We start from the raw sequence: 16,992 nt of genomic DNA, 5'->3' as shown, positions 1-16,992 counted from the left end.
GCGGGGCTGAGCTTCGGAACCGGTGAATTTACATAGGGTTTATTTGCAAAAGTATAAATCAACCAGACTATTCTTATGTAGTGTTTTTATAAAGATTGAGGGCAAACCAACTAAAGAACAATGCCACAACGGTAAAACTTTGCCCCTGATGTCTGACTGAAAATGAAATACATTTTAATAAATTGAAATGTAAAGAATTTGGCATTCATTTTCCTACATTGCAAAGAAAAGGACAACCAGTCACAATTCACTGTTCACACTTCCAATTCAAATCAAATCAAATCAAATGTTATTTGTCACATACACATGGTTAGCAGATGTTAATGCGAGTGTAGCGAAATGCTTGTGCTTCTAGTTCCGACAATGCAGTAATAACCAACAAGTAATCTAACTAACAATTCCAAAACTACTGTCTTGTACACAGTGTGAGGGGATAAAGAATATGTACATAAGGATATATGAATGAGTGATGGTACAGAGCAGCATAGGCAAGATACAGTAGATGGTAACGAGTACAGTATATACATATGAGATGAGTATGTAAACAAAGTGGCATAGTTAAAGTGGCTAGTGATACATGTATTACATAAGGATACAGTCGATGATATAGAGTACAGTATATACGTATGCATATGAGATGAATAATGTAGGGTAAGTAACATTATATAAGGTAGCATTGTTTAAAGTGGCTAGTGATATATTTACATCATTTCCCATCAATTCCCATTATTAAAGTGGCTGGAGTTGAGTCAGTGTCAGTGTGTTGGCAGCAGCCACTCAATGTTAGTGGTGGCTGTTTAACAGTCTGATGGCCTTGAGATAGAAGCTGTTTTTCAGTCTCGGTCCCAGCTTTGATGCACCTGTACTGACCTCGCCTTCTGGATGATAGCGGGGTGAACAGGCAGTGGCTCGGGTGGTTGATGTCCTTGATGATCTTTATGGCCTTCCTGTGACATCGGGTGGTGTAGGTGTCCTGGAGGGCAGGTAGTTTGCCCCCGGTGATGCGTTGTGCAGACCTCACTACCCTCTGGAGAGCCTTACGGTTGAGGGCGGAGCGGGTGATACAGCCCGCCAGGATGCTCTCGATTGTGCATCTGTAGAAGTCGCTGCTGCGCCTTCTTCACAATGCTGTCTGTGTGAGTGAACCAATTCAGTTTGTCTGTGATGTGTATGCCGAGGAACTTAAAACTTGCTACCCTCTCCACTACTGTTCCATCGATGTGGATAGGGGGGTGTTCCCTCTGCTGTTTCCTGAAGTCCACAATCATCTCCTTAGTTTTGTTGACGTTGAGTGTGAGGTTATTTTCCTGACACCACACTCCGAGGGCCCTCACCTCCTCCCTGTAGGCCGTCTCGTCGTTGTTGGTAATCAAGCCTACCACTGTTGTGTCGTCCGCAAACTTGATGATTGAGTTGGAGGCGTGCGTGGCCACGCAGTCGTGGGTGAACAGGGAGTACAAGAGAGGGTTCAGAACGCACCCTTGTGGGGCCCCAGTGTTGAGGATCAGCGGGGAGGAGATGTTGTTGCCTACCCTCACCACCTGGGGGCGGCCCGTCAGGAAGTCCAGTACCCAGTTGCACAGGGCGGGGTCGAGACCCAGGGTCTCGAGCTTGATGACGAGCTTGGAGGGTACTATGGTGTTGAATGCCGAGCTATAGTCAATGAACAGCATTCTCACATAGGTATTCCTCTTGTCCAGATGGGTTAGGGCAGTGTGCAGTGTGGTTGAGATTGCATCGTCTGTTCAAAAGTTTTAACAAAATAAACTAGCCTGTGTAGTTCAAATTATACTTTAATAATAATCAAGTTATACAGTATTAGAACAATTATAGGCCTAACTTCTGTAATATCTAGCAGCAGGACATTATATAAATTACATAGTCCTTGTCCAAAAAAGACAATTCTGGCCTATATCTCCACAATAGGTGTACGAAATATGGTAGTATCTCCACTTCATTAAAAATAAAAAATAAATCATAATGACTACACCTATGCGTTCTTCTCAGGTCTACACAAGTACATGGAGGATAGGTGTTGTTTCTGGAGAGGGGCAGTGTATCACCTACTATGTACAGTAACTGTCATTTTTGGTCATAAGCTGTATCCCGTTTGATTTGACAGATTCTAGTAATATTAGTAATACTTCTGTATTGGTAGCAGTGGCAAGCTTACATTAAAGTCAGCACTTTTGGTGGATTGATCTCAACACAGGAGGTTGGTGGCACCTTCATTTTGGAGGACGGTCTCGTGGTAATGGCTGGAGTGGAATAGTATCAAATACATAGTTTCCATGTGTTTAATGCCATTCATTGCGCTCCATTCCAGCCATTATTATGAGCCGTCCTCCCCTTAGGAGCCTCCAATGGATCTCAATTGGTAAATTTGGTCCGATTAATCTGTTTTGTGTCTCTAATACTACCATACATTTGAATAAACGGATGTTGTGGCCTTGAACAGAGTGAATCATAATTCCATTCCAACATTGCGCATATACACAGAAATTTCACTCTCAATCAAATTATCTAGCCATAGAAGTAAAGTGGTGCTCTACCACAGCAGCTCGCCACATTGGTCTAACCATATCTATAATATTACAGCAAATATTGTTTTATTATTTGTGTATTTGAGGCATTCTACTGCACTGTTAGAGCGAGTAACATAAGCATTTCACTGCACCTGCTATAACACTTCCAAATCTTTGTATGCAACCAATAAACTTTGATTTGAATACACATCAGAGACACACTTTACTGATGAATGACACCCGTTTATAGCGTTGACTCCCTCATTTGGATGGGAACAGTTGGCACTCCTTCTCAAAGTCGCAGCCCTGGAGCAGTTCCCCGTAGTGGTCTCTGACATCCTGGTAGAGCGGGGCTCCCTCCTCCCCCTGGTTGTCGGCCAGGCCTGGGAAGGCCAGGGGCCTCTCGTTGAGCAGTGCCTGCAGACGGAGGTTTCCACTGCAGTCATACAGCACAAGGACCAGGTTGGCAGCGTAGGGCATCATTCGGCTAGTGCGGAAGGCACGCTGGCCCTGGGTGACATAGTTGTCGGAGGTCAGGGGCACGCTGTCCTTGAAGAAGCCCAGCAGGGTCAGCAGAGGCAGGAGAGTGTCAGCATGACCCACCTGGATGGTCGCTGCTTCTGTGACATTACTGCCAGATCTGAGGGACAGAATGGGACATGTATACTTCAGGAGGGTAATTATTTATTTGCGGCAGAACAATGTGGTATGTAAGTGAACAAGAACTTGCTTGACCAGAGGCAGTGAATTGCAAAACACTAGTTGTCATACACTAGTCGACATATACTCAAGGGGGTGTCAGTTGAGAACAGTTTTGAACGATTTGTATTCATGTATGGAATGCAGGAATTGACCGCAACATGTTGTCCCTGCATGTTGCCCTGTACTAAATGCAAGATTTTCCCCTTTGCCGATGTGGTCATCATTTCATGGAGTCTGAAGGAAGAAACCACATGGAAAAAGTGGTGAGCAAGTTAGGTCCAAAAAACAGATTTTCAGAAAGTCAAATTAATTTATTTAACCTAACATGAAAGTGCATCCTTGTAGCTGTGTGGTCTAATATAGTCCTAATGTTTGCCTTGGAGTAAGTTCAGGCAATGACTAGGGTAAGTTGAGCCAATGGCCACCATACCCTATTCAAATGATGATTGCATTCTCAGTTTTATGCATTCAAACATTAGTATGCATTAGTATTTTTACAATGTGTTATATGAACAAAATCTGTATGGTTACAGAGCAGACATTGTGCCCTGTGTATACAAACGTAAAACAAGCAGGAGTCTAACCCCCCTTGAGGTTCTTGATAGAGCAGCCAAGGAAGTGAAAGAAGGGAAGAAGTCCATTCGAGCAGCAGCAATGGAATATTTTGTTTTACTGAGTGACACTGAAGAGGTAAAAAAAAGAAGAAACAAACAGACATGTACCTGTGCGACACGCTATGATAGATTAGCAGAGACACACAAGGTTTTATCTGATGACATGGAGTCTGAGCTTGCTAAAAATTTAAAGAATTTCACGGACCAGTTTCATGGGCTTAGTAACCTCAAATGCAGAAATCTTGCCTACGAATTGGCACATCGAAACAAAATCCCTGTCCCAGACAACGGGTATGGAAATGGAAGGGTAATCAATATTAAACAGTGATCTACATCGGAATGTAGACATACATTTAAGATATACAATATACCACAGCCCCATTCTATGACCTACTAGCACCATCGCCCACTGTCACAGGACAGAAGCACCCACTTACCCCAAGGCGGCTCAATCTACCCTGGCCTATGCTCAATTTACCCCATACCCGGGGGTAAGTTGTTCCAAGAGAACACTTTTTTTTGGACAAACTATGTTTTACAAACTGTTATGTTTATATATTTTTTTTATTATTATTTCCAAGGATACACAACACCCTGAAATATGTGTAGATATCAGTTAGAAAGAGTACTATATTTCCCTTCACATAGTAAGGCGGAATGTAAAAAATGGCTCCATTTACCCCACTCTCACCTACAGTGTTCCATTGACTGACAAGAAACCTTGAGATGATGTGGCAGGTACATCAATTCACATTATTTGAAAAATCAAATCAAATCAAATCAAATCTCCTCTTACCTTTACAACAGAGGAGTGCCACAACTCACAGATTCATATTCTTACGAGTTCTATGATCAGGTGTGCTGCTACATGCACTGTGCGTGCAACACAGCATGACAGACACATTCATTCTGTAACAGAAGTGTGTATTGACGTGTGGGTGTGGTGCGTGAACCACAAAATACAATTTCGTCACAGTCCAGGGAAAAGGCACACACACACACACACCCACACAACAGGATCCTGACCAGACAAAAAGGTCTGCAAACTTCTATGATGAGCTGCTATGGATGGGTAATTGTATTACTCATTTGAACCCTATAATGAGTATTGAATAATGTTTGATGTGGATTGCCCATAATCCTACCCCCATATGTATGCGCTTTGGTTAAACTTCTCTCAGTATCATGTATACGACACTGACAGTTTGAGGACTTGGCTAAACTAGGATGTATAACAGGACACAGGGTGCAAACGAGAAGGTTCATGCGTCATATTCTATTGACACGTTGACAGGTTATTTTCTAACAGTATTTCTGACACTTGCAATAGATACTGTACCGGGCAGTTGTTTGTATAATATTACAGTTTGGTCCTAATCGGTTTTGGAAGTATCCCTTAAAAACGACAGTTCACACCAAAATCAAAGTTTGTCAGATCTTTCTGACCTCAAGTACAATACCACTTGAATTTTTGGTCGGTTTAGGAAGTATCCATTGCGAAACATACGTCTTTTCGCGGTCTTGTTTTTTCCCAACAACTCAGACACAACCCACACTCACATGAGGCTGGAAGCTGCACAGGGTCAGCCACAGAGCAGCATCCATTGAGCAGGTTAGGGGATAAGATCTTTGCTCAAGGGTACAACAACACAAAGGCAACCTCAAGGCTACCACAGCCCCAGGCAAAGTGGTCTTGCATTGAGATACGTCCACTTCCCAGACATCTGTTGAGTAGAATGGAATCAATGGAAAAGATAAGCGCTATAATTTCCAGATTTTATTCTGTGCTTATTTTTTTCCATTCATGTGGGATATAAAGACGCGGACCAACACAACCAATGGCGTGGGACAACAATTAATGTTTACATTACACTATATTTCTGGTTTGTAAACGTCTGACAAACTTTGATTATGAAGTTTCCTGTCCTTTTAAACACATATAGCCTAAAAATGTTTTTTTTTTACGTTAGTTACATTTTTACCCAAAGGCTAACCAGTCCCTCACCTGATCTCATTGGCCGCTCTATCCAGACGGCTGAATACATCATGAAAAAGGATGCAGCTTGACTTGCTGTTGATGTCATGACCATAACTCCTTTTCCAGAACTGCTTCAGGTCATTTGCATACTCCAAAACCTGTTTGTGAGGTAAATGCTGTGTAAGTATACCATGGGATTAGATGGTGTAGGCTTTGTGTGGATACCACGTTAGATAGTTTCCATATACATTAACCTGTTAGTGGGGTAATTGCTGTATAAGTACAGTGCATTCGGAAAGACCTTGACTTTTTCCACATTTTGTTACGTTACAACCTTATTCTAAAATGGATTCAATTGTTTTTTTTCATCAATCTAAACACAATACCCCATAATGACAAAACAAAAAAGGGTCTTTAGAAATGTTTGCAAATTTATTACAAAAAAGAAACTGAAATATCACATTTACAAAAGCATTCAGATCCTTTACTCAGTACTTTGTTGAAGCACCTTTGGCAGCGATTAAAGCCTGAAGTCTTCTTGGGTATGACACTACAAGCTTGGCAGACCTGTATTTGGGGAGTTTCTCCCATTCTTCTCTGCAGATCCTCTCAAGCTCTGTCAGGTTGGATGGGGAGTGTCGCTGCACAGATATTTTTAGGTCTCTTTTTTATTGAACTAGGCAAGTCAGTTAAGAACAAATTCTTATTTACAATGACGACCTACCCCAGCCAAACCCTAACCCAGACAACGCTGGGCCAATTGTGTGTCTCCCAATCACGTCCGGTTGTGATACAGCCTGGAATCGGACCAGGGTCTATAGTGACGCCTCTAGCACTGAGATGCAGTGCCTTAGACCGCTGTGCCACTCGCAAGATGTTCGATAGGGTTCAAGCCTGGACTCTGGCTGGGCCACTCAAGGACATTCAGAAACTTGTCCCGAAGCAACTCATGCGTTGTCTTGGCTGTGTCTTTAGGGTTGTTGTCCTGTTGGAAGGTGAATCTTAGCTCAGTCTGAGGTCCTGAGCGCTCAGCAGCAGGTTTTCATCAAGGATCTCTCTGTACTTTACTCCGTTCATCTTTCCCTTGATCCAGACTAGTCTCCCAGTCCCTACCGCAGAAAAACATCCCCACAGCATGGTGCTGCCACCCCCATGCTTCACTGTAGGGATGGTACCAGGTTTCCTCCAGATGTGACACTTGGCATTCAGGCCAAAGAGTTCATTCTTGGTTTCATCAGACCAGAGAATCTTGTTTCTCATGGTCTGAGAGTCTTTGGGTGCCTTTTGGCAAACTCCACACGGGCTGTCATGTGCCTTTTACTGAGGAGTGGCTTCTGTCTGCCCACTCTACTATAAAGGCCTGATTGGTGGAGTGCTGCAGAGATGGTTGTCCTTCTTGAAGGTTCTCCCATCTCCACAGAGGAACTCTGTCAGAGTGACCATCGGGTTCTTGGTGACCTCCCTGACCAAGGCACATCTCCCCCAACTGCTCAGTTTAGCCGGGAGGCAAGCTCTAGGAAGAGTCTTGATGGTTCCAAACTTCTTCCATTTAAGAATGATGGAGGCCACAATGTTCTTGGGGACCTTCAATGCTGTAGGCATTTTTTGGTACCATTCCCCAGATCTGTGCCACGACACAATCCTGTCTTGGAGCTCTACGGACAATTCCTTTGGCCTCATGGCTTTGACATGCACTGTCAACTGTGGGACCTTATATAGACTTTCCAAATCATGTCCAATGAATTTAATTTACTACAGGTGGACTCCAATCAAGTTGTAGAAACATCTCAAGGATGATAAATGGAAACAGGATGCACCTGAGCTCAATTTCGAGTCTCATAGCAAAGGGTCTGAATACTAGTGTAAATGTGATATTTCATTTTTTTATTTTTTATTTATAAATTTGCAAATGTCTGAAAAACCTTTTTTGCTTTGTCATTATGGGGTATTGTGTTTGGATTGGTGAGGGGGGAAAAAACATGAATACATTTTAGAATAAGGCTGTAACGTAACAAAATGTGGAAAACGTTAAGGGGTCTCAATACTTTCCGAATGCACCGTATACCATGATATGTAGGGTAGGCTTTGTATGAATACTTCGGTGAGTGACGCCCTCAGATAGACAATCTCTCATTGTGTAGAGTCGTGGTAGGATTTCCCCTAGGCCACCTGAGAGCTGGGCCAACTTACCTTATAAAACAGGACACACCCACATAGCCCAGCTTCTTATTGACAATGCAAGATCTATTCATACTGTAGATTAGGTGAGGATATTGTAAATAATACATTCATTATGTTTTAGATTAATGTCCTATCAGCAAAAGCACTTCACATAAAAAGCTCAATGGATTACTAGTTAGGCTAGATGCATCTAATTCATCTCTCCAATATTGACGAACCTCAATGTTTTTGATCACTGCTTCAAAAAAATAGAGTTCCCCATAAATAATAAATGGTTCCATTTTCACTTGAACTGGTCAATACTCTGCAATGACGTAAAATGATTACTACTGCAGGGAATACAGTTGACGTACCAGTGCATCTGCCTCATCAAAGAGTTGACACCAGGGGGAGTTGATGGTTTTGATGGCCAACTCGTAAGCACACAGGTAAAATGCAGCCTCAGCCATGTCTACAGGGGGAAAGTAATGGCAAAGTGTTCACAGGAGCCATTACATTTGAGTCATTTAGCAGACACTTATCCAGATCGACTTATGGAACAATTAGGTTTAAAGGCCCAGTGCAGTCAAAAATGGGATTTTCCTGTGTTATATATTTATACAAAGGTATGTGGACACCCCGTTCAAATTAGTGGATTTGGCTATTTCAGCCACACCCGTTGGCCACACAAGCTTACAGAATGTGAATCGCCCAACATCAGTGACCGACCTCACTAACACTCGTGGCTGAATGAAAGCAAGTCCCCGTAGCAATGTTCCAACATTAGTGGAAAGCCTTCCCAGAGGAGTGGAGGTTGTTATAGCAGCAAAGGGGGACCAACTCCATATTAATGCTCATAATTTTGAAATGAGATTTTCGACGAGCAGGTGTCCATATACTTTTGGTTAAGTAGTGTATTTTAGAGCTAGGACAATAAACCGAAAATGATTGACAACAACCATACCGATCACATTTCGCAGGCATTTGCTGATATTGTTCATAACGATAATATGAAGTATGAAACAAAATAAGTTTGCTAAAATGGGTGATTGTTAATGACACAAATGATGGCTACAACCATCAAACTAGTAGTAGTAGTTTAAAATATATTTGTTTTTAAACTGTGGTTCACATTAATGTTACAAACTTATTGTTCTATTTATCGTTATCGGATCAATTCAGGCAATTTATCACAATGTGTATTTTTGTCCATATCGCCCAGCTGTAATATATTTCCACACTATGAGGTTGGAAAAATAAATGTGAAAATTATGATAATGCCCTTTCAGTGTAAGAGCTACTTGAAAAGACCGACAGAAATTTCAGCCTGTGAGTTTTGACCTGCCTGGTGACATTACCTGGTGGTAAATTAGTTAACAGGCCAATAAGAAAGAGAGATCAAAACATCTCTGTCAATAATAGCTAGTTTTCCCCTCCCAACTCCGACCACTCCCTGACAGTGCTAGCTAAATTCTTGCTTGAGAAATTGCTCTTCGATAAGAAGCTATTTTTTTTTCTTTTTGACTATTTTAACTGAAAACAATTAGAGCCCGACCGATATATAGGTTCACCGATATTGTAGGATAATATTGGCCTTTAAACGCTACATTGGTGTCGGCCAATAACTCCACCGATAACCGATATTCAATAAATAGGATGAAAAAAGGGAATATCTTGCTTACAACGCCATCAGAATGTATTTACACCCCTTGACCTTTTCCACATTGTTGTTACAACCTGAACTTAAAATAGATTAAATTGAGATTTTTATGTCACTGGCCTTCACACAATACCCTATAATGTCAAAGTAGAATGATGTTTTAAAATTATTATTATTATTATTTTTTACAAATGAATAAAAAATAAAAAGCTGAACTGTCTTGAGTCAATAAGTATTTAAATCCTTTGTAATGGCAAGCCTAAATAAGTTAAATAAGTAAAGTAAATAAGTAAAAATGTACTTAACAAGTCACATAAGATGCATGGACTCACTGTGTGCAATAATAGTGTAGAACATGACTTTAGAATGACTACCTCATCTCAGTACCCTACACATACAATTATCTGTAAAGTCCATCAAACACAGATTCAACCACAAAGACCATGTAGGTTGTCCAATGTTTTGCAAAGAAGAGCACCTATTGGTAGATGGGGGGAAAAAAGCAGACATTGAATATCAATTTGAGCATGGTGAAGTTATGAACTACACTTTGGATAGTGTATCAATACACCCAGTCACTACAAAGATAAAGGTGTTCTTCCTGACTCAGTTGCCAGAGAGGAAGGAACCCATTCAGGGATTTCACCATGAGGCCAATGGTAACTTTAAAACAGTTACAGAGTCTAATGGCTGTGATAGGAGAAAACTGAGGATAGATCTACAACATTGTAGTTACTCCACAATACCAACCTAATTGACAGAGTGAAAAGAAGGAACCCTGCATAGAATACAAATATTTCAAAACATGCATCCTGTTTGCAACATGGCACTAAAGTAATACTGCTACAAATGTGGAAAAAAAGCGCTTCACTTTTTGTGCTGAATACAATGTGTTATGTTTGGTGCAAATACAATAAAACACATTACGGAGTACCACTCTCCATATTTTCAAACATAGTGATGGCTGCATCATTTTATGTGTATGCTTGTAATCGTTAAGGACTGGGGAGTTGTCAGGATAAAAAAATAAAACAGAATGGAGCTATGCACAGGCAAAATCCTGGTTCAGTCTGCTTTCCACAAGACACTGGGAGATGTATTCACCTTTCAGCAGGACAATAAGCTAAAACACAAGGACAAATCTACCCTGGAATTGCTTATCAAGAAGACAGTGAATGTTCCTGAGAGAGAGGCAAGTTACAGTTTCGATTTAAATCTACGACAAGACCCGAAAATGGGTTTCTAACATTGATCTACAACTAATTTGACAGAGCTTGAAGAAATAAAATAATAATAATGTGCAAATATTGTACAATCCAGGTTTGCAAAACTCTAAAGACTTACCCAGAAAGACTGTAAGCTGTAATCGCGGCCAAAGGTGTGTTTACAAAGTATTGATTCAGGGGTGTGAATACTTATGTAAATTAGATATTTCTGTATTTAATTTTCAATAAATTAGCAAAAATGTCTAAAAACATGTTTTCGCTTTGTGATTGTGAAGTATAGTGTGTAGATAGGTGAGATTTTTTATTTTATTTAATAAATTTTGAATTCAGGCTGTAACACATCAAAATGTGGAATAAGTCAAGGGGTATGAATACTTCCTGAGGGCACTAATCTGAACACTTGCGGCCATTTTCATGATGTGCCATTATTGTCACAATGTATGGAATCAATATTTGAAGCAGTTATTGGACAATTGCTCTTTTGGATGGCAATGTATGAGAATTCAGTGTGGAAAAATTACACTAATTCCCCCACTGTAAAACAGTACATCGACAGATATATCAGTATTGGTACGTTTTCCCCCTCAAAATACAGGAATCATATCGGACCCCAAACAACATATAGCTCGGTCTCTAAAAACAATCACAGTAAGGTACTTAATTGTTACCCAGAAATGATTTGATATTGAGATAAAAAAATGGCTCCATTGGAACTTTAATTGCCTTGTCGACCTGGGGATTCAAACCAGCGACCTTTCGGTTACTTGCCCAACTTTCTTAACCGCTAGGCTACCTCCCGCCATTCCGTGTAAAAATGACATTCTGACAAAACCATTCAGTTGAGGGAATTGTATATGGGAGGGCTTAACTGTTTTGTACTGTTAGTGAGAAAACAGCCCCATCTAGTGTCTAAATATTCTGTAAAATGTTTGCAATCAAGCAGATCTGAAGGAGATCCGTTCATTGTATAGAGAACATGAGCAACATCATGAGGATAGCCCTCTCAGTAATAATAGAATAGCTATAAAATATTTACTATCCACTGTAGAATAGACATTTTTGTTTCCCAACGTCCTGTGACAACTCACACACAAATAGAGATAGAGACAGATAGGCTAGAGATGGAGACCTGATGTAATGTGGCTGTAGGGGACCAGGAGCCGGTCTGCTATCTTCTCCTGCACCCTCCTCATCTCTGCACTGGACGTGAACTTGTCCAGCTCAGCCATGGCTGACTGGTTCTTGTCGACAGTCTCCACAAACCTGGTGCATTTGTCAAAGAACCTCATCAGTGCATCGTTCACCTCGTAGTCAATCTCTTCATCTTTGGAATCAAACATAGAAGGCACTGGTCATTCAAACGGAGATCTTCAAAGTTTTGAAAATTATAATAATATTAAGGTCAATGAAAGTGAATGAAAAGCACAAATGAAAAGCTAGTGACAAGTTCAGAACGTTTTTTTTTACAGTGTTATCGATAGTGTTATAACCCTGCGTGTTATGACACATTGTTTATAATTTCACAACCAAAAGACTGCTGGCCAATGCAATATCATGAAAAATGACCACTTATGACAAAATATAATATCGGTATTACATTTACCTAGCGTGGGTGTTGTTTCTGCTCTCCTACCAACTCATGCCAAACAATTTGGGGAATTGGGATTCCAGGGAACATGTTGTCCGAGGACGCAACAGTAACCAATGGGGTCGGAGCTTAGCGAAGGGTCAATTGTTTAGCTTGTCAATGACAAATAGTGTAAGCAAACGCACAAACAGATCTGGGACCAGCCTAGCTGAGGAACGCTAAACTCTGTTCTCTTATATCTAAGCGGTTGAGTATTGATAACTGGTTGCGTGATTTATCAGTCTATACTTGTAAAAATGTCAATTCTGAAAACGCTTACCTGTATCTACATTTTTCCTGTACAACTGTGGTCCTACTGTGGGGTGCTGAAATTCATACTTTTAATAAAAACTTTTATCGAATACAACCACCACATTTTTTTCCTAATTTGTGTTGCTCAACTGCAGGTGTAGCGGCCTTGAGGTACTACATACACTGAGATTGATTAGCAGTGTACATTTTCTTGCCACCGTGTGCCATCACAGCAGCATGATTTGTGACCTGTTGCCACAAGAAAAGGTCAACCAGTGAAGAACAAACACCATTGTAAATACAACCCATATTTATACTTATTTATTTTCCCTTATGTATATCGTTACAACACTGTATTTATACATAATATGACATTTGTAATGTCTTTATTCTTTTGGAACTTCTGTGAGTGTAATGTTTACTGTTCATTTTTATTGTTTATTTAATTGTTGTATATTATCTGCCAATAAAGCCCATTGAATTGAATTGATAAGCATGGATGCCACGTTCAAGACAACTGGGAACTCTGAAAAAACAGTCATCCAACTGAACAGTCAACTCGGGCATCTTTCTTAAATTCGGACATTCCGACCCGAAAATAAACTGACGTCATGATTTGACCTCTTTTTTTCCCCCGCGTTACCAGTTGTCTTGAAAGCACCATGTTTCGACTGCTGTTGTTGCTAGCAAAGATTATGGATATACTGACAAGATACCTCTCTCTACCCTAACAATGGGAGCCACAAAGCAACTCGGCGGGTTCTCTAGCTCCCAACTGTCCCTTCTTGGATTGGTAGATACATCGCATTATTGTAATATATTTTAAATATTCGATTAGGGTTTATTTCATACCATTAATATGCATAATAATTTCGAGACAACTCCGAAAAAAAATGTATAAAGTTGCCGGGATGTCACGTGTCCTTGTTAGTACACGCTTAACAACTTAAGCATTACGAAACTTTTATTCGATCATTCCCGCAAATAACCCATTCGTTTTTTTGTTGACCAAATTCGACTCACTGACCTCCATCCAAAAACTCGCTTGGTGGGCGAAACGAAGAACAACGCTACCTTCTGGAGGGAAACAGATATCCCGCCGACTTGGCCACTCTCTTACTAGCAAATTGACCAGTTATCGATCCTCAACCCTGCCTCGATATAAGAACGTAGTTGAGCTTTCCTCAAATACGACAAGGCTAACATTGACCTACTTAGTATATATATGCCTTATGTCTTGCAAATAATAAATAAAGAGTTGTATGCAATATGCTTGCACTTTGACACGATGCTATCATACAGACATCGAGTAGGGTTATATCTACCTTCTATGTCCCAGAGCTTTGCCAGTCCTCCCTGGAAAGAAAGGGTGCTGTTCACACACCTGTGCTTAGAACTGGTCATGAACTTGATGTGACCATCTTGTAGCTTCTCCTTAGATATCAATGATGGAAATAACTTGGACAACCTGACTGCCAAATGCCTGTGGTCGAGGACTCCCTTTTGAACGAGACGGCCATCCATCTCATCAGTGTACCACATCTTCCACTGCGTAATTTCACGCAACCAGCGCTCTTCTCCAGAGGCCTTCTGTACAACAAGATTGTGAAGTGCTCGCATCTTCTTGACGTTTTTCGTCGTCGGGTACCTTGAACCGTGCCGTATGATAGCGGTCAGATGAATTTCGCGACATTCTGCAGATGGGGGCTTTACAAGAGATTTGTTTACAGCGAGTATGTCATCAATGAGGTAAGGGTTCACTTCTTCATATCTACCTTTTGTGGTGAAATATTTAGCAATCGCTGGAATATCTGGAGTGGTCTGGACATTTCCCCATAATGAACAACACGAGGTGTAACTAAAGAAGAAATGCGCACTAATAACTTTCAACGGAATGGTAAGCAGCATATTTACTTTATTTCGCCAAAAACGTATCAGACAATTCCTGCCCTCAACTCCAGGCGTGCATTACCATTCCAGTTTTGTTAAATATTAATCAGCAGGCCTATTGGTATCTTTCCCGGAGTTTTCAGGTCCATGGCCAACTGTACAGAACACTTTAGGATTTCAGTCATTCGAACTATATGGATGGATAATTTGGTTCTGATAAATTGAAATACTTGTATATCCAACTGGATTGTCACAGCTCTGTCATACCCCTGGAGCTAGACCTAGGGGCAATCTATTAAAACATGTAGTGAGCAATTAAAGACATACTCCTGTACTTTGGCGACTAAGAATGTATTTTTTAAACCCCACACTTTGGGCTGGTTGTGTAAATGTGTAGTTCATACTCGCATAATCTATGCGCAGAATTACTGTTTTATCTCAATTAACCATGAAATCTCTAGTTTCAAGGCGACAGTTTTCTTGAAGCTGTGCCGCCACCATTTACCCTACATTTAGCCCCACATGGGCCAGCTCCCTAGTAATTAGAGTTCAAGCCTATGAGCCTAAGCCCCTCGCATTTTAGTGACGGCTTGCAAGAGGCCAGTCCAGCACTATTCAATGAGGTTGCAGGGCGGGCCCAATGGCTCATTGGAGGGTACTATGGTGTTGAATGCTGAGCTGTAGTCAATGAACCACATTCTTACATAGGTATTCCTTTTGTCCAGATGGGATAGGGCAGCGTGATAGTGATTGCGTACCACATTGGGGGTATGTTGGGGTGGTATGCAAACTGAAGTGGTTCTAGGGTGGCCGGTAATGTGGAGGTGATATGATCCTTGACTAGTCTCTCAAAGTACTTCTTGATGACAGAAGTGAGTGCTACCAACCAGTCATCTCACACAGCACCTTCCCGCTAACCATCCCTGTATGCACACAACAAGCACAGAGCCACGCCTCATATGATTTGCAAAAATGAAATGATGACAAATTTTACTCAATAGGTCACTCCCACGAAGGCCAACTTTGAGTGGTTACTGTCCCAGGCTTATATGTGCTGTTCTAACCTGCTACGTAAAGTCACTTCTGTCCGTAGCTGTATACGATCTATGCCTTTTCTCAATTGGATTTGTTAAACTCCTGCATCCTCTCTTCTCCGTTCTCTGACGCTTCCTTTTGAAAAAGGTAAGGTAATCGAAGAGAGGGAAAATGTACGAAAATGTGCTCATACGAAATGAGACTCCTCCAATCGCGCCTCATCAGGCAAATTACGTTTACAGGGTGGAATTCCAAAATACATTTCTAAAGTTATAAAAACAAATGTAGCAAGTTGTGCAAGACATTTTCCAGATTAAAGTAGCATATCATTTTAAATGTTCGCATGCTTTTCTCCTTTGAGAAAACAATTGCTTATACAAACAGATTTCAAAACTCTTCTGCAAAAGACTCTTCCTTGCCAAAAGGAGGCTATCGACCACTTGACCACTTATCGATGAGAGGACAGAGGAGAGAGGGCGGAAGACGGACTTGCCCAAATGAGAAAAGGCCCCAGTGACAACCGAATGAGACTTCCATAGAGTGGCGAGGGATCAATAAACCTATCAACTTCAGCACACACTGGTGACTTGAATGATGCAATTCATGTTCACATTTAAATAATAAAACATGAAATTAAATTAAACAAATCCCCCAGTTGTTTTACAAGATGTTACAGTAAAACATTTTCATTTGGTAAGTATTTCATTTGTTTTATATGTCAAGTTTCGAAATCAGTCACAAACAAACACACGTCATATCATTAAACACACCTCTCAATTAATTTGTATGAAATTGAGCAAATTCTAAACATATATTGTGGTGCGTGTTGGGATAGCACTTCACTCTGGAGCCAGCAGCCTTGGTCAATGTGGCTATTGGAGGGTCTTAATTAGCCCCTAAACCCTCAATCATTTTCAATCCCTCAGCTTTGGGACACTTGTGCATATGATGGAGGCGCGCGTGAACGTGCAAATGGAGGGCCGGAGGGAGTTGGGTGATTTGGGATTCAGCCATACAGTATGTTGCAACACATGTACTGTAGTAGTAGCAGCACTTGGGAGACTTTGGAGCCAAACACGCATAGCACATGCCCCTTAGATGACCCAGCTAATGGTCTGTCACCAATCTCCCAGGCACACAGTTGGGTATGGAGTGTTAACAGTTTTGAGAGTACAACACACTTTATTCCAATCAAGTAACAGAAAACATCCCATTCCAGTGCATTTTGGGCATCATATTGTTAGTCTAACCATGGTTGTTAGATATCAGAGACAAGTAATTTTGGCAACCTTAATTGCATTAATGTTGATAAGTGGTCTCTTA

The 16,992-nt window shown here is 41.0% G+C and overlaps 1 protein-coding gene across 1 annotated transcript; it reads right to left on the bottom strand.

The window, feature by feature from the left end:
• Positions 1-1,775: 1,775 nt before the first annotated feature.
• LOC110528965 (multiple inositol polyphosphate phosphatase 1) lies at positions 1,776-14,743 on the bottom strand. Its single transcript, XM_021611132.2, has 5 exons — positions 14,070-14,743; positions 11,995-12,189; positions 8,354-8,451; positions 5,847-5,977; positions 1,776-3,165 (listed from the first exon to the last, which is right to left on the bottom strand). The coding sequence occupies exons 1-5, from the start codon at positions 14,650-14,652 to the stop codon at positions 2,787-2,789; spliced, it is 1,386 nt and encodes a 461-aa protein (XP_021466807.1). The 5' UTR covers positions 14,653-14,743; the 3' UTR covers positions 1,776-2,786.
• Between the last annotated feature and the right edge of the window lie 2,249 nt (positions 14,744-16,992).

This window comes from Oncorhynchus mykiss, chromosome 1 (assembly GCF_013265735.2).
Source record: "Oncorhynchus mykiss isolate Arlee chromosome 1, USDA_OmykA_1.1, whole genome shotgun sequence".
NCBI lineage: Eukaryota > Metazoa > Chordata > Actinopteri > Salmoniformes > Salmonidae > Oncorhynchus > Oncorhynchus mykiss.
Note: the sequence above shows the minus strand (reverse complement) of the source record. Positions and strands in the feature narration are given on the sequence as shown.

What these genes read in the sequence shown, in the direction of transcription:
- LOC110528965 (XM_021611132.2), bottom strand. Translation starts at nt 14,652, where the DNA reads ATGCTGCTTACCATTCCGTTGAAAGTTATTAGTGCGCATTTCTTCTTT. An exon ending in AAAGCTCTGGGACATAGAAG is followed by an intron (nt 12,190 to 14,069) that starts GTAGATATAACC and finishes TTGATTCCAAAG; the next exon opens with ATGAAGAGATTGACTACGAG. An exon ending in CTACAGCCACATTACATCAG is followed by an intron (nt 8,452 to 11,994) that starts GTCTCCATCTCT and finishes TTCCCCCTGTAG; the next exon opens with ACATGGCTGAGGCTGCATTT.